The 27,626-nt window shown below is 42.4% G+C and overlaps 1 protein-coding gene and 1 long non-coding RNA gene across 7 annotated transcripts in view; one reads left to right on the top strand and one right to left on the bottom strand.

Annotated features, from left to right (window-relative positions):
• BPGM (bisphosphoglycerate mutase) lies at window positions 1–27,308 on the bottom strand. 4 transcript variants are annotated; one of them, XM_081147992.1, is made up of 5 exons: window positions 27,164–27,308; window positions 26,304–26,440; window positions 25,867–26,002; window positions 13,701–14,362; window positions 1–940 (listed from the first exon to the last, which is right to left on the bottom strand). In XM_081147992.1, exons 4-5 carry the CDS (start codon window positions 14,299–14,301, stop codon window positions 762–764), a joined length of 780 nt encoding a protein of 259 aa, XP_081004118.1. In that variant the 5' UTR covers window positions 14,302–14,362; window positions 25,867–26,002; window positions 26,304–26,440; window positions 27,164–27,308; the 3' UTR covers window positions 1–761. The 4 variants fall into 4 exon arrangements, with proteins under 4 accessions (XP_081004118.1, XP_081004117.1, XP_081004116.1 ...); XM_081147991.1 differs by having other exon boundaries at window positions 25,867–26,086; XM_081147990.1 differs by having other exon boundaries at window positions 27,043–27,269.
• Window positions 26,098–27,626, top strand: part of LOC308562170 — a 68,381-nt gene continuing 66,852 nt past the window's right edge. For all 3 annotated transcript variants that reach the window (XR_013999586.1, XR_013999587.1, XR_013999588.1), the window contains exon 1: window positions 26,098–26,347. This is a non-coding gene — a long non-coding RNA (uncharacterized lncRNA). The remainder of the gene's footprint in view (window positions 26,348–27,626) is intronic.

Raw genomic sequence — 27,626 nt, forward strand, 5'->3', positions numbered from 1 at the left:
TCATTTTTGGTCACAGAACTTTATTTTTAAACCAATTTTAAGTACCCAAAGATTAAGGTTCAGAAAACAAAAACAAAACACAAGCGAACACAAACAGCTACAGTTGTCTATGTGCTGCTATTTCTAGTTGCCAAAGAGGAATTCCACCAAATGTCAAAGGAGTCTCTGGACTAGAGACAGAGCGAAGGGCCTTGTATATGGCTGGCTATCTTGGGGGAACCCATCTGTGGCTTTCCCATTTAATGGGCCTCTCATCTTGCCTATGAAAACATCCCTTTTCCTAGAGGAAAAGGCTAATAATAAATACTTAAGTATAGTGTGTGATCTAATACCCTTTCCTATCATCCCAGAAAGCCTTAGTAAATGTAAAAGTGAACTTCTTACTAGAGCAATTAGTACCTGTCAGTGGCGACTCAATGATGATTTGCTGAATGATGACCACCTTACACTCTACCTCCACTATCAGTCTCCCATCTCAGAAACTCGTGACACTAATAAACCCCCACTGGTGACTCGTTTAGTGGCTAACTCAAACAGGGCTGGCAGGAGGGCTAACCCACGAGGCTTATGACATAAGCACTCAGGCACCCCAATGTCTTTACCCAGGCCAACACAAGATACCTAGTTACTGGCACAAACTTTACCTCACGGCCTAGCCCTGGAAAAAATCAGGAAAAGAAAAAAAAGAGAGAGTCAGCACCATAACACACCACATGCCACTCCTTTCTGCAGCTATCCCTAGCCAGCACTTGGGAAAGACTTTATTTTTCAGCTTTTTTCACTTTCCCTTGGTCGTCTACTTTCTTGATGGCTGCTTGGATAGCCTCTTGGTCGCCCAGGAACTGGTGAGGCCCAACAGCGTGCAGGTTTTCATCCAGTTCCAGGAGAATGGGGACGCCGGTAGGAAGGGTAATGTTGATGATGTCTTCGTCGGAGATGCCTGCGGATTGAGAGGAGGGGACAGGGCATTAAAGACGGCGCTGGGTTCTGTTCAGCTGCTTTAACTGCACCTGTACCTAGTCCCAGATTAACTGCCTGTATGGGAGCATGCCAGACACTGGGAGGGATTCTAGCTACAGTTCCTGGGAGCCAAGAACTTCCCAGAAGTTACAATATTAAAATAAAACCTAAGACAGAAATTAACATCACATCAAATCTTAGGATGGTAAATACCTTTGGGGACAACCTGATCCTGGATGTTTCCTATCTAAATCTTAAAAGAATGAAAATTAGCCCTGGCCAGTCTGGCTCAGTGGTTAGAGCATCAGCCCACTGACTGAAGGGTCCCGGGTTCCATTCCGGCCAAGGGCATGTACTTTGGTTGCAGGCTCCATCCCTGGCTCTGGCTGGGGCGCATGCAGGAGGCCACCAATCGATGTCTCTCTCACATCGATGTTTCTCTCTCTCCCTTCCACTCTCGCTGAAAAAGCAATGGAAAAAATATCCTCATGTGAGAATTAAAAAAAAAGAAAATTATTCCCTTCATGCCCGCATTTGTGTTGCTGATTTTCCACATGAATCCATCTTGAAAAATCTGAAAGTGACCAAGGAGGGTTTTCTGAATCCCCCCCCTTTATATGTTGTCCCCAGGCTGGCTAAAATTAACCCCTACATCTATAGATTAGAATGTGGTTGGTTTTCCAACACTGAGTGAGCAAGGAATGCCCAGGGCTAGCTCCAGTCAGGAGGAACACTTTCCTAGCTACTTAGGAAGCCCAAAGGGGGGGAACCAGGAGAAAATCGTAGGTCATTTCCTGTCAACCTGTCTCATTCTCCTCCTGTCCCTTACCATCCCAACCGATAGGAGAGGAAGGTGTGTGTAACGGACAAATCGCCTTCAATTTTTTTTTAAATAAGCTTAATTACAGGTAGTTCAACTTTGACCAGAGGAGCTGGAGCTAGAGTAAGACTATAGTAGTTGCAGTGGTAGTTGTAATATTTTTATTATTATGACTACTTTTAACAATAAACAGCTAACATGTGCTGGGTACAGTCTACATGCCATGTACTCTTCTAAGCACTTTATATGTGTTAAATAACTCATTTAATCATTGCTGCAATCCTATGAGGTTATTTTAATATTGTTCCTTGCAACAAATTTTGGCACAGAGAGGTTAAGCAAACTAAGGATCACAGAGATAGTAAGTAGCAGAGCCTGATTCAAACCCAAGTGTCTGGAACTACTGTACAAAGTATTGCCTTCAAGTTCTTTTGAGTTCAAAATGGGCAAAGAGAAGGGAGGAGAAAAGGGACAGAGTTAAGCAAATTAAAAGGTAACTGAAACTATTCAAATTATCTATTTTAAAAACATACCTTCGTTACATAGACTTCTACATTTTAACCATATGCTGCTGTTTTTTATTAATAGAAAGGACCGAGGGGGAGCGAGTTCCAAGGAAGAGTTTGAGGGTTCACCTTTACTTGGGAGGTGACGAAGGCAGAAAAAGGTATCAGCAGTTAGTTCTCAGTGTACTTTGTCATTTTAAGTAACCGATGGGCATAACTGTAGCACCAGCCAAAAGTCACAGAATCATAGCACTGGATCCCAACCACTGGGTAGTTCTTTATTAGAACTTCATTTCTAGGCCCAGAAGAGCTACCCTGGGACTCTAATGAACAAACTGTATGTGCTCAGACGGCTACGAAACAACGGAGAGTACACTGCCCATCGGCAGACTGACTCTAAAACTTCAGGCAAGTGACTTCTCTGGTCCTCCACTCCCTCGCTCAAACTGAAAAAGAAACACACACTCCTCTTTTACCATTACAAAGGGTGTAGGGTAGGAGGCATGGATTTAGGAGAACATGAAAAAGTATAGCACAGTAAGTGCTTCTTCATCCCTCCTAGGAATTCTCTTCCACATAGAAGATTTAAAGGGTGGACTACGAAAACTATCCCCACACTGCAACCCTGCGCAAGATCATCGTCCCAAACTGAAGCTGCCAGAACAGGGCGGTTCAGACCAGCCAGCCAGCTGTTTAGCGGGAAGGATTCTAAGAGCCCTCTGGCTGTCAGCTGGATGCACCTCAGCTGCTACACGCATCCCCTGGAGGCGGCAGGGGCAGAATTCACCAGCATGTGGTTTGGAGCCAGGTGGCCATGGAGGCTTTAGAACCCAGTTCTCACCTCAAATCCAGGGGACGCTCTGAAGGTCCCATCACTGACCATTAGTTAACCTAGGACTTTATTTTAAAATGACTAAGCTCCCACTTTTATTCAACATTGTACTGGAGGTTCTAACCAGGGCAACTAGGCAAGAAAAAGAAATAAAAGGCATCCAGATTGAAAAGAAAGAAGTAAACTATCTCTATTTTCAGATGACACAATCCCACTAAAAACTATGTGAACCAATAAATGAGTTCAGCCAGGTTGCAGGAGATAAGATTAATATATAAAAATTAATTGCATTTCTGTAGTAGTAATGAGCAAATAAAAAATGAAATTAGGAATACAAGTCCGTTTATAATAGCAACAAAATGAACATACTTAGGAATAAAGTTAACCAAAGAAGTACAAAACTTATACTCTGAACACTACAAAACACTATTTCCCCAATTAACATACAGATTAACACAATCCCTATCAAAATTTCAGCTGACTTTTTTGTTGTTGCAGAAATTGACAAACTGATCTTAAAATCCATATGGAGATTCCAGGCACTCCGAATAACCCAAAATATCTTGGAAAAAAAGAACATATCTGTCAGCCATGACAGTTATGTCAAGTGCTATGTCAATACTGAGGTTATGGGGTACAAGGAGAATGCCCTTAGGAGGGGCCCAGAATGCCAAACCACAAGTCTGGACACTTGGATAAGGACTCCATCTGGATGCCAATATGAGTAGGACACCCACCCTTTGTGGGCTATAAGAGCTCAGAGGTCCGACCACCCAACGCTCATGCCTGGCTGTACCGCAGGACACACTTGGAGTCCTTCCACTTTATCGGACATGTGCCACCACCGCAGCCACCTGGCTTGAGACTGATGCTGGCCTCTCCACCTGTCACCACCGCCAGTGACCAGGAACTTCACGTCGGATGCTCGTTCTGCTCTCTTCTATCACTTAAGTTCCCCCTTGCTGTGTGAACCTGCGTGTGACTCTACTGTCTTATTGGGGAGGTGTGTCCTAATAAACCTGGCATTGTGGAAAGACTCCTTTCGGGGATGCTCTCTTGCTCACGACACTGGAAGCCAGTACTCAGTGTTCTCATGTTTTCAAAACTAGTGAAGGATATGAACACATTTGTCAGATCCCCTCGAATCAGCAAACACACTGCACTAATGATGAGGTTTGGGGGTAGCAGTCTGTGACTCTATAAAAGAGTTCTTGTTTGATGGTGGCCTCAGATCTAACCAGATCTGCACCACTCTCACGGGCATGCCTATGGGTAACCTGTGTGGGATCAAATCAAAGAGCCAACTAAACAAAGGATGCGAGAACTATAACTTTTCACCTACAAAAGAAGGAGAGCTCAACAAAAATAGTATTTCCAATAAAAAAAAGTTGACATTCCACTTTAATGACTACTCAAGCCATTCACAAAGCAGACTAATTACTTACAAATATTTTAAATGCTTAGACAGGTTAATAATCAGTCAATGAGACTTAAATTTTAAATAGCAAATTAGGAAAAACCACAGTGAAGCCATTACTCATTGCTCAATTTTGGCATAAGTCACATTCTTTGTCCTAAGAAAGTTAAGCAAGCAGAACTCCTAAGGCTAGAATGCATCTGCACTGGATTAAACCAAACTGATTCAGTGCTATATTATGCAATATCATGCTACAAACACATTAACTAGAACATCATATGAAAGTTAAAACTAGTGGCCGGAGATCCCATCTTCTGTCTGATAACTGCCACAGGTTTTTTCATACAGCATCCGAGAATGCTCTGGACATCACAGAGTTCTCACCCTGCATAACGGTTCTCCATCACCCTCTGCAGCCACCCGTCTGAGACCCCAACCACTGCCTTTAATTCTTGAATCTTTATGCAGCAGCTTCTAGGAGTTAATGGCAATCAATTTTAAATGACTGGGATATGTCAAGTAAGAAATGATAAAAGTTTGGTGTTAAGTCAAATGACTCAAGGCCAACATGAGGATAAATTCAAACTTCATTTTCTGCCCAGAGGACTGACTTCAGAAAGTTACGTCTGTACCTATAAGCCACCTCTCCCAAGTCACTGTAGCAGAAACAGGAACTACAGACTGTTATTAAGATCACTGTATATATACTACACCGCTCACACTGCCTTCTGTTGGAGGTGGCTGTGCAAGTGCTCGCTTCTCCCACCAGGATTATAAGCTCCCTGAACAGGAACCATGTTTTATCGATCCCTGTATCGCCCATGATCTTGGAATAGGGCCTCCTCACGCACTGCAAGAATTTAGTAAATGTTTGTTGAACTGTAAGGACCACTATTATGTGTTGGCTGCTAGGGTCCTGAAATTATTTAGCTCTATCATCCACTATTACAACTGTGTGTATTGTATGTCTAGTTTTTACAATAAATAAAGGCTGTAAGGACTAAGACATTAACTAAAAACTCAAATGCATAAAACCTATACATGAAAGCATTCTGAGGCCTTTTCATAGGTACAGTGTTGGCTGAGTTTTAGAAAGAGATGAAAATGGAGACATAGCTCCTCAAAAGTAAAGACTTTGTGTGTCCAATTCTAGATGCTGTACCCTCACCCTAGACCAGTGCCTGATCTAACAAGCCCTCAGCACGTGGCTGAAATGAATGAATCTGACCTCTCTGGGCTTTCAAATTAAGTCTAGTCTTTTACTGTTGAAGCCTTGATTAAAGATTGTGCTCCCTTCATTACTTTAGCAAGAAAAGAAGAAAACTGAAAGAGCTGAACAAAAGACTGTTTGCACTTAGTGTTAATAAAGTAAACAATTCACATTAAACTTGTCTTCTATGTATTATCTTTGGTTTTCTCCAAAGTATTTGCCTAAAATCTTTGAATATCAGGAAACAGGAGGAAAGATGTTGAGGGAGACAGATTTGTTGTAGGGCAAGAGGAAACCCTACTTCGAACATGCACATTTTGGGGGACTAGAAAAAGAGGAAAACAGTTTTGACCAAGTCATTCAAGTATGAGGTCCCACCCATGCCTCACTTCCCTTTCCCAATCGAGTAAGTCACAATTCAAACCCCACTGATGGGTATGTGTGATAAGAGTTCCGTATTCTTCTATTGCCAAAGTAAAAGCTAACGCAAGAAATTCTGAATTTTATACATGACCTATCTATTTTTAATTACAATTCTTTAAGATCTGAATGCTATATATGTACAGCTTAAAGAATGACTGTGGAACAACTGCAAATGGGTTGTTTGAATATCGTAATATGATGATAGGATAACAGCCTCAATTTAGAATAAGGCAGAGAGAAGAATCCATTCTACATTTAATTTTATAGTTAAATAGCCTACAACTTTTAAAAATAAAGATTTCTATAAATCAATTATACTTATAAGAGAAAGTTTAACTATACCACTAGGCTACTATTTGTTTCATAGAAGACAGACCTGAATTTGCTGCTTCTGAAAATATCACACTAAAATGCCAAAGGTGACCGCCTCGTCTGTCCCTGTCCCACAGCGAGTTCCAGCTGACCTTTCCTCCCTGATTCTCTAATTTCATCTGACCACTTCTGTGCCTTGTTATGTGTACAGCTGTACGCAATTCTTCAGGGATCAAGTCTGTCTTTCATGAGCCTCTTGCATGCCACTCTAATTCCAAACTTGAAACTGCCTAGCCCTGTGCTTGAACCCAGACTAAACAATCCACTTCCGCTGGCTAGATGCAGACAGCATCCAGTGTCTCGGTTCAGGACCTGGCCTTGCCTTCACTGTGGGCCAGCAGGAAACAAACAGGAAGTGACTATGCCAACCACAGAGAAAGAAACACACGCCTGTCTGGGACGCTACAGAACAGCATGCTTTTAGACACTAAGCCTGGGAGAGGAGTTTTCAGGGTGGAACTTTGTGCCAAGAGTGTCTGAACCAGTGAGAGGTGGGCCCTGCTTCAATCTGAACTTGTCAATATAGCACACGTAGTAACTGTGCTGCTAAAAATCAGTAAAGCAGTCCCTTAAGTAGGAATTTCCTTACTGTATAATATTTCATGGCTGTCTTAAGTTTTCTTTCTTCTAAAAGTATTAAGAATTACTATCAAGTTAAAAGTAAAGAAATCCCAAAATTATATATAACTTAAGAGCAGAGATATTACATAAATAAGTAATTTCACAGGGTAGAGGCCATGATCAGGCCCAGGCACTGATACCTGGGCTCCTGTGTTTGCAGTTCTTCGAACAAGAGCGTCGCCCAGCTCTCAGTCAGTAGCACCCACCTCTCACGGTGCTGGCATCCTGCTTTGACTCCAGGAGGCCCCTACTGACCCACTCCTGGACTAGCTGGTTGTGAAAAGGAAACAAGATAGACGGAAGGCCCAATTAAGAACCAAACTTAGAATTAGGTGGCAAATGAGAAGAAACAGTTTGGGGGCAGAAAAACCTTTACTAACGGAGCTCATAACCTCAAGCACAAAATTCCACGGTCCAGCAGCTTGTATAAAACTTCTTAGGAAGAATGAAGAAGGACTTTCAAAGGCAATTCCCTATACTGACCATGGTCTAGATGCTAAATAAAGTCAGCACCAATAGCTCCTCAAGTGTTCGTTGAGAAAGCATAATGATGCCCTCCAGGTTGGTTTTCAAAGGGCCAGGTAGATATACATAGAAACTTTCATTCAATTCTGCTAATTGACAAGCTAGTCTATTATTTTGTGAAACAAAAGGCAAGGTCCCAATTAGAGCAACGGTCATTTCACTAGATAAAGGCAGGTCTTTTAAAATTGAGGTATAATTTACACACAGTAAAATTCACCCTTTTTGATGTCCAAAATAGTTCTATCATTCCCCCAAATTCCCTTGTGCCCCATTACAGCCTACCCTCCTCCATGGATCTGTTTTCTGACCAAATAGTCTTACCTTTTCCTGAATGGCATATAAATGGACTCAAACAATGCAAAATGACTTTAAAAACAAAAATTAAAAAACCCAGAAAATTTCTCATAATTCTAGAGATATCAAGGAGTGTTTTTTCCTAAGGCCTCTCTCCTTGACTTGTAGATGGCTGTGGTCTCCTTGTGTCTTCACATGGTCTTCCCTGCATGTGTGTCTGTGTCCAAATTTCTTCTTCTTAAAAGGATACCAGTCATTTTGGATTAGGACTACCCTAATGGCCTCATTTACCTTAATCACCTCTTTAAAGTCCCTATCTCCAGTCACATTCTGAGTTATTGGGGGTTAGGACTTCAACACATAAATGACTACACAGCTTTCTGAGCCTGGTTGCTTTCTCTTAGCATAATACAGTTGAGATTCATCTATGATGTTAGGTATATCAGTGGTTTGCTTCTTCTATTAAAGAAGTTTCTTTCAGCAAAACAGCTTAGTGATCAATGACTGATCAAATGAAATAAAAAAATAGGACCTAGATACACTAAAGAGCAGGAAAAAAACAGTATTGAACCACAGCTTTCCAGTGAGTTCAGAGCCTTGTGTTAGTTCCAACATTAAACAGGAAATGCACGTATAATGCCTAGAACTGCATTTGGCACAAAGTATGCATTCAAAAAAGGGCCACCTTGTATAGCTGCATTAGGGAACGCCATGCACAGACTACAATGTGAAAGCCATGCACACACTATAATGTTAGGGTAACAGCAGTAATAATTTAAGACTCAATTACTTGAATCAATTTACCTTTTTATGGTTTACCTGCCAAAGATGCTCTTGACTTGGCTTCTTATAACACAGTAACTCCAAACAAAAATAAAACAAGGGAAGGGCTACTTTTCAAAAAAAAAAATTAAAACAAAAATGCCCAGCTGGTCATCGTGTGTAGACTCAGTGAACTGTGTTTGGGTGGAACTCATGACCCCATCTAATTATCGTGCTCATGGCCAAGTCATCTGAGGTCTGGATTTCATTTTCCTTCTACAGTACCTGTGTTTTTCCCCACAAATGGAAGAAGTGTCAGTCAGGATTTGACTGCCTATAGAGTGATGTCATAACACCAAATCGCTGAGAAACAAAATAATGTCATAAGAATCCACACTCCTCATTGTCCAGGTATATACAATTTAGAAAAGATAGTAACACTAGAATAGTTTTAGTAGTAGAGGCATTTTGAGATTTCAGGGTCAACCAATATTCTAGTTATTTGGGTCAACATTCTTCCTACCCCAAAGTTACAGTCTTTAAAAAATAAGAAAGTATTTTTATGACATGGCAACATTCTGGCATTGATTCTATCAGTTACTACACTCCTTCCCAGCAGAACATAAAATGCTTTGTTTGTCAGGCAGTTTAAAGACAATATAGGGAAAAATTGCCCTAGTTCTTTGAAAGATCCTGTTTTATAGGGGTGAATTTTATAAAAACATATCTGAAAAGCATGACTAGGAATCAGATGAATCTACAACCACAAGCATTTTTACTTTTATAATCAATGCAAAAAAAAAAAAAAAAAAATAGCAACTTCTGTGTTTACAGGACATATGGAATCTGATCACGTTCATTTCAAGGGTACTTTCTTAATACTAGTGAAAGCTAACATTTTATAGTGGTAATGTGACCATATAACTTATCCAAGCTGGGGCACTTCTGAAAATGAAAGGAGATGTTATTAGTAACTGCTCTGGGATAAAAGATATTAACCAGAAAATGGGTTTTATGGTCATATAACTTTACAGTAAAAATAAATTGGCAATCAAGATGGTAAATTTTATGATATATGTTTTTTAACACAAAACATACACACACAAATTGGCAAGTAGTTCTTATAAAACGAAAATCTGTATTTTCCCCCTAATAAGATATTCACTTAATTTTTTGTCTTGAAAGCTAGCATCCAAATTCAATGGAATATTTTTTTTAAGGCTGAAAATTTATCAAGTACCACGTGAAGTCCTGTAACTTGAGCTCTTAAAAGTTACACATGGTGAGATAAGAGTTCAAATGTTGGCATTCCCATTCCAGGGAGCATATATATTTAGAATACATTTTAAAAGGGCTGAAATCTCACTAAATTAACAGAAATGGCATGGAAGAAATACACAGTTTCTTCTGATCTTGGGAAAGTCACTCATGCTTAATTATTACAGCTGTGACATACAATGCTTGGATATTTTTCCTTTTTTAAATCCTCACCCAAGGATATACTTTTATTGCTTTTTTAGAGAGAGGGAGAGAGAGAAACATCAATGTGAGAAAGAAACATCAACAGATGGCCTCCTATACCAGCCCAGACTGGGGATCAAACCTGCAACCTAGGCATGTGCCCTGATTGGGAATTGAACCTGCAACCTTTTGGTGTACGGGACGGGACAAAGTTCCAACTAACTGAGCCACTGAGCCAGGGTAGAGTGCTTGGGTCTTATACTTTGATGTACACTACAAGAGAAATTCTATTAGTGGAAAGTGACATTTAGAGGACTCCCAAAATAAGGGATAATTTATGAGGTGATCCTGAAATATACTCCAGTCCTTTTCAAGCACAGGAAATAATTTCCTCCATGGTAGGCATGAGAGTAAATCACTATAGGGAATCACAGCAACTTTTAAGAACTCCAAGAATCTTAACAACAGTACCACCAGGGGGCACTACAGGCCAAAAAGGAGCAAAGTTGTTCCACCCAGGATGGATGAGCCAACATTACAAACCATCCTTACATCTGTCTCCCTATGGACAAATCTCAGTCCTCACATACACTTCATTTGTTTCCCCAGCCATGGGCCTGTGCCTAATGGCATATTTCTGGCTTTTCTGAGAATTTTTTTTCTCCTGAATGTCTGCCATCCTCCCTGGCCACCAAGCCTACCATTTCCATTCATGGTCTCCCTCATGCACACCTCCCTTCCTCCATGCAGACAGCTGCCGGCCCTGCTCCGTCTTCTACTGTCACATACTTCCTACCCAAGTCTCTCACAATTGACCTCTTCCAACACGATCACCAAGGTTTTTAATCAATTATTCCCCAAATGAAACATTTATATAAAGCCTGTAAATAGTAATAGGGATAAGAATTATAATTTAAGTTTGCTTCAAATTAATTTATCTCTAAAATGTGATTTAGTCCCATACCTCCAACTTAAAAAAAAAAAAAAAAAAGACCGTCAAAAGAAAGGTTAAATGAAGTCTGAGGACTAAAGCCTAGTAATATTTCTCGGAGATTCCAGTAAATTCATTTCTGCCCCAGTGGTCAAAGCACCTTAGAAAATGACCTTATTTGGAAATTGGGTCTTTATAGAGGTAACCAAGTCACAATGAGGTCATTGGGGTAGGCACTAGCCCAATACTATTGATGTCCTTATAAAAAGGGGAAATTTGGACAAAAATGGAGATATAAACAGGGAGAATGCCAAGTGAAGAGAGGGTTGCAGTGATGGATCTACAAACCAAGGAACCAAAGATTTCTAGCAAACACCAGAAGCTACAAGAGGTAAGAAAAGACTCTCTCCTAAAGCCACTAGAGAGAGCATGACCCTGCCAACACCTTTATTTAGGACTTCTAGCCCACCAAACTGTGAGAAAATTACTATCTGTTGTTCTAAGTCACCCAGTTTTTGGTGCTTCATTACAGCAGCAGTAGGAAACTAATACAGGTATATACCTAGGAGTGGAACTGCTGGATCCAATGGTAACTATATTTAACCTGTTGAAGAACTCAGACTGTTTTCCAAAGCAACTATACCATTTGATTGTCTCTTAATAAATTAGTAATGGTTTCAAAACCTCTTTCAATATAGAAAGTAAAATTTTCTGTGTGTAACCTTGCCTTCCGTAGGTAATTCTCCCTCCATCCCCACCGTGATGACAGTCTTCTTTGCCACCATTTGTTAAACCATTCTATTTCCTTCAAAAAAAGAACAGTAACAAATAGTTAAATCATCAAGGCAGTAACAGGAGGAGGCACTCGAATGAGCTATGGTTGGGTACAGGATAATCTTAAAGACATCTAAATCTGAAGATAGTACAGTAGATGGTACTGAACAGCAGGAGATTGTCTTCAAAGGGAGGATTTCCTAGCTAAGACAGGGAAGCAAAGAGAATCCTGAAGGAGATAACATTTTCTTTAGGAAAGGGTGTCTGGCCACAAAGAGAGCTAAGTTCCATCTCTGAAAAAAGAAACTGGCATTGTGAGAAAGAGTACATCTTCTAGAAGAAAATATGAAATTCTGAATTTCAGTCTGTTGCTGTCCTAAGAGGAGCCTCAGCTCTTCTTCAAACAATAAAGTACTCTAGTCCAATAATGATGAAGTTACATATCACTTAATCAAGCATTTGACTATTCTGAACCAGGAAGAATAGAACCCTTTATATAGTTGAGTAAATAAGATATATATACACACACATACAGATAGAGCGCCATGTCTAGCCAATAAAGTTTTTAATGGCCAATAAAGTCTGCAGATCTTAGATTTCTGCACAACTAATGGACGCAGGTATACGAGTAATGATCTGGCTGTTGGCCAGGTTATAAAAATTAGGGCTAAAAAACACATGCTAAAAAGTTTACAGTAAAATCTCATAAAGATCACTTTATTTTGTTACAAATAACCTATTTTCACTTACTTCACATACGAGGTTAACCCTTTCAATTTTCACAGCCCCATACAGAAAAGTAAAGCAGAATGGGAAAGGAATGTTCAAGAAACGCATTCTAATATCAGTAAACTAACTGCTGACAGTGACGACAGACAGGAAAACACCAGACAAAGCAGATCAGTCAAAAAGCACAGCCAGCTGGGATTATTTAGTGAAGGGAGAAAGGGGGATGAGAAATGCCCTGAAAATGTCACAGTGCAATCACTGATGCCCAAAACTGGTGAGCTTGCGCCTTCAAGAGAGTTCACTTAGTTCATGTTCCTTAAGAAACAGGTAACAATACAGTACATTTGACAATAGATTTAGAATACAACATTAAGCAGTACTGAGGGTACTGATTATCTCCAATCAGGCATTTTTATTCCTCCCCTTCCTCCAACTTTCTCCCAAAGACTAAGCCTGATCTGGAAAGAGAGTAGCAGAACAAAAGAACTGTTCAAGACACCTAGGTCTGAAAACACAGCAACGATTGTTCAAAGTTGGAAGAACGTGAGGAAAACTGAAGTCTAGATCATTTTACTTATCTTGAAAGACTCAGATAAGTTTACTTTGAGTAACATTTCTACAGAAATGTCTTCCCTCCCTAGTCTCCTTTTATCTTTCTACAACAAAGCTTTAGTTCCAGGTTCTCAAAATGGAGAACCCCAAGCAGCAGTATCAACAACATCACCTGAAATGCAAATTCTCAGGCTGGGGTCCCAGGCCTTCAGATTCAGAAACTCCGAGGGCAAGACCAGCAATCTGCGGTAGACCAAGCTCTCCCTCCAAGTGATTCTGTTGTTTGCTAAAGTTTGAGAGCCACTGCTCCAGGTAATATGAATGGAAAAGGCAGAGAATGTCTTACTTATAGAACTAAATGATTCTTAAAAGACGGAAGTGACAAAAGAGACTAGAGAAGGAAAGTCTATTACATAAACTGTGCATTATTGGCTTAGAAACCATGTCCTTTCTATTTAAGCCCAACTATAACATCGGCAACCTCTAATAAGTAGTAGCATAAAGATGGTACCTTCCAGATGTTTCAGGAGTGCCCTACTGCTATTTCCATGAGCAGATATCAGAATGGTTTTGCCGCGTAACACTTCAGGCGCAATCCTTTCATTCCAAAAGGGAAGGAGTCTCTCCAGGACATCCTTTAAGCTTTCAGACCGTGGCAGTTGATCCACAGGTACATCGCACACTTTATACCTCCGGTCATTGTAGATTTCGTGGTAGTAAGGATGGGACTCCTCGATGGGTGGCGGGGTCACATTGTAGCTTCTTCTCCAGATCCTCACTTGCTCTTCGCCATGGTTCAAAGCCATCTTCTCCCTATTGAGACCTATCAAGGCTCCATAGTGGCGCTCATTCAGACGCCAGGAGCTTTCCACAGGAACCCACTCCTGGCCCAGCTCTTCCAGGATCAGCCAAGCTGTGTGGATGGACCGATTAAGGATGGAGGTAAACACAAGATCAAACTCAAAGTTCAGGGCTTTGAGCTGCTTCCCGCAGTTCCGCGCTTCCTCCAGGCCTTCACTGTTAAGCTTCTGATCCACCCAGCTACAAAAACGATTCTCTTTGTTCCAAGCACCCTCCCCATGTCTTAACATAACCAGTTTGTACTTGGACATACTGATGACTGAGCTTCCCTTGTGCCTTCCAACGGGCCAATGCTCAATGACAGAAATACATCTAGAAAGAGAAGAAACAAAAAGCGTAAGGTACAGTCTTCATTCAGCTGACTACCTGGGAAAGGAAGCACAATGTTACAACAGCCCGTTTCTAAAACAAACTGGGATAATTCCTTTGAACAGTTTTGATATCAGACATCCGGCAACTCGTATACTACGGCACATACAGGCATATTCTGCAGATCATTAATTACAGGGAACCTAGCTGGCTTAAATTTTCCGATGGCGAGATAGTATGTTAATTGTATGATGTGAAATAATGAGAGCACTTCATTCTAATGGCATGCTGCACCTCCGCCAGATCAAAGGCAGTTTATTTACAGAAGAGAGGATTCACCAGAATGATGTGTAGATGTCCACAAAGATGACGAGTAGCTGACTCTAGACTGACGGCATCCTTCTCACTTTGTTTTCCCTCTGGTGGAAAAAGAGTATTTACCAGTCTCACCTTACTGAAGAAGTTAATAAACATGTTAATTCAATGAACCACCGCATTTATCTGGTATATAAATTACTGATTGGTGGCAACCAGCTCTTCAATGCCACAGGCTACACCACATACAAGAAAATCTAAGGTTCAACATTCAAACAACATTAAAAGTCATTTAAAGCAATGTTTACACCAAACATGGTATTCACCTAAATGATCTCTCACCTGCCTCAAAATAGAGCTTTTGCCAGTAATAAATCCGGATGCAAAACAAGCTATCACATGCAAGCAGATGAGAAATGCTGCCTGTAGGAACAGATTAATAGGAGCAGGTTTGTAGGAGTGAGAGGAAGCTCAGTGATAAGGAGGTCCCGTCTCCTCCTCCCAACCCTTCAGCTATCCTCCATGCACCAGCCACAGCTCAGCAGGAGAAGACTCTAGTGAAGTGGAACAGGCGACCAAAAGGTGTTCTATACTTGCTAAGTTAAGCTGCTGGCTCAGGGATCTGCTGGGCCCACTCAGTCGCCCAGAGAGTCTGCTGCCTGGCTGCATCCGCCTGCCTTCACGCACCTCGCAGTGGACTTATCTTCACTGACAGATGCTGTTTGGTTTACATGCCCAGCACTCTCCACCTCCACCCCAGCATTTTCCACACTGGGGAGCAAAGATTATATGAACATTGGGGCCTGGTCTTCTGCCATTCTTGGCAACCTCCATTAACTGGAGATTTTCTGTCCCATTTAAACTGTGATTCAGTCACAGTTATATAACCATCAGTGACAAAGTTAATTGGAATCTAGAGCTAGTTTCTTCCTTTCTTTGCTAATTCCTAGAGATCCTGAAGGTGGGAAAAGGGTTTAAAACAAGACTCGGTGGAAGGCGAACAGAGGACGTGAGGAAGGCAAGCAGATTGAGGTGATCTACAAGTAGTGGAAAGGCTCCAGCAGCTGGGTTTATGATTTCCCTTTCTCGTCAAGCACCAGGTTTGAAGCTTTAGTGCATGTGGAGCAGGGAGAAAAGCATGAGGTCCCTGGAAGAGCCTGAGCTCAGGTGGAAGGCCCTCACTGAGAATTCCCAGAGGGACAGCGATGCCTCCACCCTCAGCCCAGAGGGGCATCAGGGTGTCAGAAGAACAGAGAATGGGATAAAGGCATCTGGGCAGTGTTTGGCTGGGCGACTACTGGCGCCCAGAGCAGAATAATCATGAAGCTAATGAAGTTCAGATGCCCTCACTGGAACAAACTCCCTCTAAAGCACTGGAATATCAAATTATGAGTTCACATTCGATGAGACAGATAGAGAGAAATCTACAAGATAAAGGTATTTTTGTATTGTTTCTTTAAAGAGCCCCAATCCACCAAGTAGTAGAAGCTTTAGGCCCATAAGAAACTGGATCCACCCCTCATAACATTCACTGTCTTGTTTTTTAGTGGTGGTGGAGGAGGGCCATGAAGAAGAGAAGCTATCAACTGTTCCTCTGCCTCAGCCCTTACTTTGTCTTGTTAAGCAAGAAGCCCCCTTACACAACGAGCTGTTTTCCCTTCAGATGAAGAGGGATATGATGCACAAACTCTGTAGGCAGAAGCACCTCTCCATCATCATTTGGTTATGAACTCTACCAAAGGAACAAAAAAATACAGCAATAACATCAGGAACACTCAGGTACCTACCACCAAGCTTTGCGGTATTTTAATCTGCTGCATTTTCTTACTTTGCTTACAGAATAAAACACTTTCTCTGCCCCCACCCTCCCCCAAATAATATACACCGGAACAGAGAAACAATACTACAGCCGCAAAGACTATCCATCACTCTGATGTGCAGGGAGTGAATATAGAGTAAGGTCCCAGGCTAGCGCATCTATCTCTGGTAAACAAAAAAATCACTTCCCTCTCTCCTCCTTGCTGCTGTCAACAGGCTTTTCCCATTTAATTAACTGCTAAATATTTCAAAAGGCGCTGCGAAGGTTTAGAGTTGGCAATCTTTAAGATTTTAATCATCATGGGAGCTGGTATACCAAGTGTTCGCCAACACACACACCACCAGTCAGTTTGATTTACAGTGTAAGGCATGGCCTGCAAACTCACACGTCCCAATGGCCAGACGGAAGTGTGCAGAGCAGTGATGCTGGGCTACAGGGGTGGTGGGAACAGTGGTGAGCTGCAGGAACATACATGCTTCTCTGATGGATGCCACCCTGTGTAAATGGAAGAGGCTTTTGTATAACTTGGTCTCACTGAATTAAGGGTCCATTCTTAGAACTTTTCTGAAGAACTAACGATGGGACTGCTGAAACCGGAGACTGGAGAGAATGCAAGACTCAGAGTCAGACCACAGAGAACCTGTGGATTTCATTTTGTGTTTAACATAAATGTCTTTAAAAAAAATAAAAATGATCATTTCGGCTCCTAAAAATTTACATAAAAAATACAAGGAGTAGGTACTACTTAGCTCCAGACCATTTCCCTGTGAGACTGGAGAACTGGCATTCCTGGATCTTCCAATTGTCAAAAACCCTGGAAATGTGCATTTTCATGTGATATCTGATATAAATACTGGTGACTCATTTGAATACATTTTAAAAATGTGAGCTAAACAGAACATGTCTGCAGGCTAGATTGGGTCTGCTACTGTATGACCTGTGACTTAAAGGAAAATGTCCTCCTGGCCACAGATGAATGGGGAGGCCACCATTCCCCAGGGGATGGTCAGACCCCAAGCCTCCGGCCTCTAACCCTAGCTTTCCTCTGTTATTGTCCAACACACTCTTTCAAAGGACAGACCCTCTAATCCCCACATGTGCTGGGCTTCCTTGTTCCTGACCCTCCTTCCCCAAACCCTTTGCCACTGCCCCGCAGAGTCCCAGCTCTGTAATCAAACTCCCACTCAACTTTGGACTCTTCCTGGAATGCTTCCTCCAGCTCTGAGCTGTAACCAAGCTGAAAATGAACTGAATGCAAACTACCTCCCAGTTGCCTGATTCTCTCTTTAGAGTAGGAGGTATTTGTGCCTCATATGCTGGGGCAAGAACAGGGGCAGGTTATAGCTGCCTGCCTCTCAACGGTCCTGTCCCCTCTCAATGGTACTTCCCAACCAAATGCCCCCACCCCACCTTTTTTGGGGGGGCTTTGATTGAGTCTTGCTACATTCAGCTGTAGCTCTCTTGCCCTCTTTTATTAACTGCAAACTTCCTGAATACTGATCACCCCATTTAAAACCCTCATTACTTCCTGTTGATCTGAGGATAGAGAGCAAAATCCTTACTCTGACCCGCAAGGCTTTGGTTTTCTTCATTTCCTTGAGCACGCCATGTTCTTTCTGGCCTCAGGACCTCTGCACATACTACACACAACCCTTGCCCAGCCCATCACTGCTTCCCTTGCACCTCCACTTCCGTCTCACACTTTCAGTGACATCTAGCCATCTTTCAGATCAGCTGTGTCAAAACATAATGCAAGCCACATATGTACTAAAGTTACATTAAAAGTTAAAAAGAAATAGGTGAAATCAAATTTAATAGTACATTTTATTTAACCCTATAGGTTCAAAATATTTTCATTCCAATATATGATCTACATAAAATTTTTTTTTTTAAATCCTCACTCTAAGATATGCTTTTTATTGATTTTAGAGAGGAGGAGGGAGAGAGGAATAAACATTGATGTGAGAAACATCGATCAGTTGCCTCTCGTATGCACCCCAACCAGGGATGGAACCCACAACCTAAGTATGTGCCCTTACTGGGAATCAAACCCACAACCTTTTGGTGTATGGGAGGATGCTCCAACCAACTGAGCCACCCGGCCAGGGCGCATATAAAATTCTTAATGAGAATTTTACATTCTTCTTTTCACAGTAAGTATTTGAAACCTGGTGTGTATTTTATACTAAAGCACATCTTCAATTTGGACTAGCCACATTTCAAGGGCTCAACAGCCACGTGACCAGTGGCTACTGTACTGAACGGTGCAGCTTTAGAGCTCAGCTTAAATGTTATTTTCTATAGGCCATTGGTTCTCAAATGTGCATCAGAATCAGCAGCAGAATCGGCTGCAACACACTGCTGAGCATCCTACTTCTAGAGCCTGAGTATGTCTGGGGGTTGGACCTGAAATCTGCTGCCAGGTGTTGCTGATACTGCTGGGTTGAGGACCATGCTTTGAGGACCTCTGCTCTGGGCAGACTTCTCTGCCCTTCCTTCTCGCCCACTGGGAAGTAGTCAGGCCTGCCTGGTATATACTCTTACAGCACCCTGCTTTACAACACTGGGTGCAGTTGCGACGGGTCACTTGTGACCTTTTACTTGTTCGAGGCCTATGAGCCCTGTTAGACAGCAAGCAGCTTCACGGCTGATCTGACTTCTGACTTACTGCCGTTAACTATAGATGCTAGGGTGCCTCTTGACACATACCTAGGTACTTAGTCGGTGTGTCAACGGACTCAAAGTCAGTTAGACAAAAATGATTATATTGTGCTAATGAGGCTGAAGCTTGACAGTTTTAGTGGTAACTGCCAAAGTACAAACAGCCAGTTGGCAGGCCTGAGATGTTCTAAAGCTTTAACTCAAGAATACCAGTGTATTTAACGGCAAAGCCAGAGCCAAGAATAACCATCCATTATATTTTGTAGCCTTTACAGTTTAGTATGTTCATGAATGGCCATAATCTCCACAGAGAAAGAAAGACTCTGATGAACTTGTTCAAAAACGTACAGCACTGCGTGGCAAACTGAGGTCTTCCCCCAATCCCTGAGCTTTCCCTACTTCATCATGGAAGACTTCAGAGTCTTGATTTGAGGACCTAGGCTCCTTTGGCTTCATTTCACAGGAACACCTCCAGTTATGACTTGTCTTTCCAAACCCAGGCAGCATTTTATGAAATGAACACAAACTAAGTTACTATAAAGGAGGGCTCTGCTTATGACTGTTCTTCTGAAAAACCTCAAGGCACAAAGTCAAGTTGGGCAACAGTCAACCCAACTTAGAGATATCATACTAAGAATATATACTCCCCACCCTCAAATAAAAAACTGTTCTTTTTCAAAATCAAGTTTTATTTTTCGTAAAGCTCACCACCTTGGAGTTGGTTCTTAGGGTTCCTCATTTATTCCTCAGCAAGGGCTGCCAACACTTGAATAAGCACTAATTTTAGTTAATGATTTACTTTATACCAAAAAAGGGCCATACAGGTCAGTGAATTCATACCCCAGGCTTCCTTCCTTTTTAAAGTATGGTATGGCTAAAAAAAAAAATTTACTTTTACATGACTGTGCCTCATTTTCCCGCCCCTTCTTCTTGCTGTTTTTCCTTTCTTCTAGCCATTGTTTTTAGTCCCCTGACATCTAACTTGTGCTGTGCGCACTCTGCTGAAATGATCCCTCAAAAAATCGCAGATGAGTTATTTCTTACTAGGTGGAGACCATCTTCTCTAAGGACTCACACTCTGAAACTACTTCCATCAAGGAAAAAATTCTTTAGGACCTCAGTACTGTACTTCCCCAGCTCTTCTATTGTTATGTACTGGTCTTAGGTCTCTGTATATTCCTACCCACCAATAATAGTAGTATGATGATGACATTATATGATGTCATAGAAGCTAACATTCATGGAGTGCTCACTATGTGCTCCGAACTATCTGAATCCTCAACCATTGTTCTATGGAGGAGATACTGTGATTAGTCCCATTTTACAGATGCAGAAACTTCGGAGGAGAGGTTAACTTGCTCAAGGTGACACAGGCTGTAATTGGCAGAGCTAGAGTTGTCATAGGCAGGCGGGACCCCAAAGCCTATACTTATGCCTTGGAGCACTCTGTTATATTATCACACTGGCACCCAAAGCTCTGTCCTCAGTCCTTGGGAACCCAACTTTCCTCACTACTTAATCACATTAAAATGGATGATTTATAAATTGACAGCCCCAATACTCAGTCTCCCTAGTATGGTTAATTAAGTCATTTTTCAAGCACGTGTTGCAAACCCCATTTGAGCATGGCACAATGCTAGGTCTGTGAGCAATATAGAAACCAACACGGATATGTCTTCAAGGGACTAGTGAGGGAAAGGTGACATGTATGTGTATGTGTATGTGTGTGTGTGTGTGTGTGTGTGTGTGAGAGAGAGAGAGAGAGAGAGAGAGAGAGAGAGAATCACTAAAGCAGAAAGTAATCCACGTCATGAGAGAGCACTCCATTCATAAGGGAGGTAGAAAAAGAGATTATTTCTGAGTAAGGCTTCATGAACATGGCACAATTTAAACTGAAATGGGAAAGATGTTTAAGATTTAGATTTATAGAAAAAGGAAAAGGAATTCTAGCCTAAGGAACAGTGAGTAGAGGCAAGGGAACAGATGCATATGGAAAATGGCGACCCATTCAAACTGACTGGAGAATAGGTAGGGTGACCATATGTCTGGTTTGCCTAGAGCAATCTTGCGTTAGGCCCGTTTCCCCGACCTAATTATTATAGGGCCCTTTCGCACTTGACTGTCCCATTTGGAAAATTATATTATGATCACCCTAACTATAGGGTATAACAAGGAAGTAGGAGGAGACTAGCCTAGAAAGATAAGGCTGAATAATGGCTGAAGAAGGGCACTGTGCCAAAGAATGTAGGTTCTACAAACACTGGGACATCATTAAACATTTAATAATGTGTATTTTAGGGGAACTAGGCAGCATTTACAAATACAGTTGGAGATGGGAAAAACCAGGGATATGAATACTTGTGAGGATTTTGCAATAATTCTGGTAACATAATGAAAACCTGCAGCAAGATAATGGCTGTTGACACATGATGGAGATGAATATGAAAGACACTACAGCTTAACTCTTTCTGTAAAAGGGAAAATGGTCGTTTTTTAAGGCTTGTTGTGCTATATGGTACTACAGTCTGCCACTGTAGCTGAAAGCAGCCGTAGACAATTCATAGCTGAATAAATAAGGCTGTGTTCCAATAAAACTTTATGTATGAACACCGAAATTAGAATTTAACGTAATTTTCATGCACATGAAATGTTGTCCTTCTTTGATTTATTTCAACCGTTAAAAAATGTAAAAACCATTCATTGCTTGTGGGCTGTACAAAAGCAAGCAGTGGGCCAGAAGGCCTTAATTTGCGAATACCTGGTCTGGCAGGATACCATACTCTAACTTACAAATCACATCACTAGTTTGAAACTTTAAACATCCTGTCACAGAATAATCCCAACATCATTATATCACCTGGTGTTATTCTTGGCCAGAACATCAAGTACCTTGAGTAATGGTATCCCATTCATAATTGTATTTCTTCCCCACAAAATACAATACTGAGAACATTTAAATCAGTCTGAGTAGCTTGCTGTTGCTTAACTGAATTATTTAATAATGAGTTAAAGAAAACACTATAAGGAAAAATTATTCATCTTGTTAACCAACTTCTAAAAGATAATCCGTCATTTTGACATTCTTTACTTCTATTAGACATCTTCATAAACTGCCACGGTACCTTGCACTTCAAATGAATATTTGCTCAAGAATAGGTGCTATGCAATTGCCTTGGCAATAAAGAAACAAACAAGTGATGCAAAGAAACACACTTTGTATGTGACTTATATTTTCAAATACCCTTCACCATACACACACACACACATATATATAATCTAAGTTGGCTATAGAGTAAAAACTATTTTTTCCATAGATGCCACCATAAAATTGAAGTTATGTTTCAAGATTAGCATCCTTTTGACAGGGCAGGGATGAAGAGGGTAGGTAGATAAGGGACTGATGCACACACAAGACACTGCATTTACTGAGTTACTTCTACAATATCTCCAAAATCTCTAGGTAGTTTCAACAAATGCAGCATAACCACCTTGCTGCTGCCTCCTACTCCTGCCCCTTATTAAACCAGATTAATTTCACATACCTCCCCTATCCCCACAACTGAGGCTTGTCCTGTCTTCCAAACTAATGCTCCTAGGACAGTACTTCCTCCCTTCCTCAGGTGTTCAAAAAGTAATAAAGTCTTAATACTCTAGTATGACAACTCATGAACAGGTGGGTAAAATTACAGGATAAAGACCAGCCCAAAAACTTAGTTTACTTTCCGTTTTCTATTTCCAAAAACTAAGAGATGTGATCAATGATATAATGTTGAAGTAACACAAAATAAGAGATAGACGGCAAGAGTTGCTTTGATCCAAAGCTTATTCTAAAATACTAACCATTCAAATGCTACCGTAGACCACTCAGATGTTTTCCCTGGTCCAAATCATCAATGAGTAACTCAACCCCCACTGCATTAGGAATCTAACTCTACTGAAGATAGGCTGGCTATATATTTGAAGATATAGAAAAAAAGAGAGGCTAACCATGTGTTTGATAAAGTAAAACGGAACAGTTCTTAAGGGAAATGAAATCTGGAGCTCAGTTCCTTGGAGTCTTAACAAAATATGCCTTCCCCCAAATCAAGCTCAATATTAAAAGTTCAGCGTGACTATACCTAAAAGCACCTAGTGTTCCACAATCTATTCTTTTTCCTAAAGCTTTATAGTAACTTCTCCATTTGTGTTTGCATTATAAGAATACCTCTTTAGCAGGAGCAAATGCTATCACTTACAGGTATTTTCTAGGCACTATAATTACCCCGGCATTCTCCAACTTCACATCTACTAACAAACAGCTGTTATTGATGACTTGTTACAAGGGGAACAAACCATAGCAGGTAGACCTCTACTCACAGGGAAGAGACATACATATGTAATGAGATGTGTTGGCCTGGGTATGTTGCTTGTTCCAGCCTGCGTGGCATCACCGATGTGCACAGCACCCACTCACGACACCTCCTTCCTATCTCTGGTTGCTTATTTCCCCAGAGTAGTAGCTTTTGCCAACACAAATATTCCCACCAAATCCCAAAAGTTTAAGTGAAGAAACCTGGATATCAGTCCCGGCTTTGCTACTTACTGACAGTGTGACCTTGACAAGATATTTAAATTCCCTAGACTTTAGGTTTTTTAGCCAAAAAGATGATAATGAAACTACTGTTCTCAAGGGGCTATTAGGAAGACTAAATGATATGATGGTGAAGCACTCTACCAAAAAGTGAGAGGTATTCTGGGTTGAATGAAGCAGGCTTTCCCTAACCATGAAGACTGGCACAGCCCTCAGGCCCCTGAAGGTGATCCTACCTTGCTGATGGCATGAACAGAAGCAAAAGCTGGAAATAAAATGAGGGTGGGTAGAGAGAGAAAGTTAAATTAGGTTGTAGAGGGGGAGTAAAATCAAGTGGTGTCCATGTGTGTGTGTTGGTGGGGGACAGGGGGTGGTAAACTAGATGGTAAGATACAGTCCTAGAAGCATACCAATCCTACAGTCCAAATGCTTTAATGAGGCGGCTAACACTTAATTTACATTTTATAAAGTCTGTTTTTCCATATTTGTGGCCAAGTTTCAGTGAACGATTTTTGTTAAGTGATTCTTTTAGTCGTATTTCCCCATATAAACATTCGCTCCCACCAGATTTCATTCTGAGGACGTTCAAGAGACTTATCAGTTCAAACATTTGGGTGTCCTCTGTTCTCTGCGCACCAGACATACAAAGATGAAGGCATGGCTGACACATCTGTATCAGTCATTGCTTAAAATGAAAGCTGCCACTTAATTTCAACCAACTGTAGGAAGCAGAAGAGGAAGAGAGACCGAAAGATCGACCCAAACACTAACAGTGGTTGCCTCTGGGTGATGGAATAAAAAATGACATTTTCTACTGTATTATACCTCTGTACAAGGGTCAGTCTGTAAAACAATCAAATTTTCTCCCATGATCCATTTGGCTTAAATAGGGGAACTTTTATTTGCTAACAGATTGGTATGGAATTTACTGCAACGCAATTTTGTTTATGTGGCGGAAAATGTCTAATCACCTTCAATTTAAAACACACCTTTAACACAGGCACGGACCTCAGAAATAATCTAAGGCAGCATCTGCTTTTTAAAGATGCAAAAATTACAAGTCAGAGAGTTGATTTGTTTAAGATCACACAAATAGCAACGGCTTCAAGACGAAAACCCAGGTGTCTTGACCTGCAACTCAGAGCTCCTTCCACCACACTTGTTTGAATTGATGCTTCTCTAAAGTCCACCACCATTTGAGGAGCACCTACCGCGTGTGGGGGTGCTAGGAGAAAACAGAGATGGATAAAACCTGATCCCTGGTCTCAGGTGAGTCAGTTTTAAAATAAAAGACATATTGACAGGTGTTCTGCTTTCACTGTGGAAAACCTTAGCAGCTAAGGTGAAAGGTAGTATTTGATTCCCGCCCCCCCTCCCCCCCAAAGTCTGCATTCAGTCAGTTAACACTCTGGTACCATCCACAAGCCATAAATCCTCCATAATTTGGAAGAAAGATGGTTGGGGAAGGGGAGTTATAAGTTAGCTAACAACCCATTCCCCTTCAGAACTTAGCTGTGAACTTGACTTCCCTTCTGCACTCCTGTCGCCCTCCTCCAGCAATGCAGCCCCCGTCCCTCTGAAAGGAGGAAAGTGCACTTGCTTTTTTCTTAGCTTTAGTGGTTCTAAGAACCTGAGATTTGCCTCCAGATTTGGGCGCCCCATGAAACAACTGCAGGTTCACCTCCTTCTCCTCTCATGGCATTCAGGGTTTTTTTCTGTTTACTTCGACTCGCAGGGTCAGGTCTGCCGTTGCCCTAAATATAGTGGCTGGCCCTGGAGACACCGAGCTCCCTTCCAGGAGCCCTCCCAGGGAAGGGGCTCTGCCAGGCGCCCAGGACAGGGGACCATCCCTCCCTTCGACTCCTGTTCATTCCTGCCCTCAGGACACCACGAGGAAGGCGAGCCCTCCGGCCGGCTGACAGGTCTGCGACTCCCAGACGGGCTCGTTCCGAGCAAGGGACGCCTCGGAGGGACCGGGGGAGGCGTGCGGGTGGCGCTGCAGGGGCGCACCGGCGAGCGCCAGATTCAAAGGCTGAGCCGGGGGCGCACAGCAACCGGCCTCCCGCGCTCCAGAATAAAACGGCACCTCGTTTAAAAATGGAAACGTTCTCAACAGCGCTGTCCCCAAACAAAACCACTCACCTGCCAAAAGGCCACCAGCAGCACCCGCTCCTCGGAGCCGCTGAGCAGGCAGCGCCACTTGGGACTCATCCCTGCGGCCGGCATCAAAGCTCTTTTCTAGCCCGGGCGCCAGATGGGGCAGGTCCTAGCGCTCTGCCTATTGGAGGATCGACATGTCACTCATTGATGGCCCCGCCTTCCTCCCAGGAACAGGTCGAGGTCTTTTCCGTTTCCCAAATCCCTGGGGTAGAAAGTGAGGCTCTGATTGGCTCGCTGCGGAGACGAGCGCAAATCCGGACCAGTGAAGAACTGGCTTCGACGCCGGTGGGCGGGCTTGGGTCTGGGGAAGTAGCAAAAGCAAGCCGGGAGCGCGGACCCCGCAGTGGAAAAACCTCAGGCGTGGGTAACGTGCAACCCGCGGAGGTGCTAGAGAGAGTTTCGCGTCACGAGGAAAGTACCTGCCAAAGTAGAGAAGTGTCGGCGGAAAGTTGGAAGGGATGAGGTGATGCCTTTTTTCACTCCTGGAGGTTCAACCCGGGAGGAAGGTGGGCAGTCCCCGCGGAGGAAAGCGCCGGCTTTCCTCGTGGTTTTCAGTCTGAAATCGTGATTAGAACAAAAAAGCCTTTAAAGTGCCGGATTTGTGGGCAGTAGCTCCTCCGCGCTTTCTTAGTGCTTTCATAGGGATTCCCCTGAGGCAGTTCCCTGACACTGTCTTGGTTGGGAGAGAAAAGTAGTAAGTGGGATGCATTAAAGCTTATACAGCAGAAAAGGGGGGAGGATGGAGTGGAATGAGGAGAATTATAAATTTGGAGGCCACAATTACCGAGCAAGAGAAACCTATAAAAATACCCGAAGCTTCTAAGCGGCTAGAACCAGCACGCCGGGGCTTTGAAGCACAAATGTCAGGACTTTTTCTTCTGGGTAGGTGAGAAAGATAAGGAATGGCACGTCTGCCTGACCGCACGGGAAATTCCCCTTCTTGATGTCTGAAGCTGTCCTGCCTCGTGTTTAGTGTCCTCTTGGGGAGGATTTCCTAATTCAGCCTCATAACAAGTCCCGTAGCTCTGTGCCTGCCACGCAGGTCCTCAGAATAATTACGCATAAATTCGAAAAGCTAACCTCCCCACGTTTGTAGCTCGGTGACAAGGTAAGTGTTGAATTCGTTGAGACCTGAGTGTAGTGAGTTCAGGATCTCACCCTTGTTGGAGCCTAACAGTTCCTCCTGGGATCTCGGAGATCAGAATTTAACTTGGAAGTGGAGGGAGGTGCCTTCCGGTCTTGGCTCCCAGGAAACAACTTCCAAATCCCATAGTCTTACCCACGTGCTCCTGGTTTTCTCCCTGGTGAATGGCAACCAAGTGAGGGGGAAGTTTTTCTGCTGCAGAGTTGGACACAGCTGCCCAGCTCACGCCCACCATCTATGCTCCAGCCCGGGCGCCAGAGGGGGCAGGTCCTAGCGCTCTGCCTATTGGAGGGTCGACCTGTCACTCATTTACGGCCCCGCCTTACGCCCAGCCATTCACAGGTGTCAAAGCATTTGACGTGTAGGGATGCTTCACTCTGCGCCTGCGGGCACCTGCCGATTGGCTTTAGATTTACTGTTGCTATGGGTACCCGTGGTCTGCTAGCTTGTGACGTAGAACATTAACAATGTCAAACATCATCTGTGCCTTTTAGAATCTCATTGTACAGGTGAGGACTCTGAAGTTTCAGAGATTTGTTCAGAATTACTTAGCTGCTTGGGTGCAGAACTGGGACAAGGACCCAAGGTTGTTAATTCA

Source organism: Miniopterus schreibersii (genome assembly GCF_964146895.1).
Source record: "Miniopterus schreibersii genome assembly, chromosome: 9".
NCBI classification, from domain to species: Eukaryota; Metazoa; Chordata; class Mammalia; order Chiroptera; family Miniopteridae; genus Miniopterus; species Miniopterus schreibersii.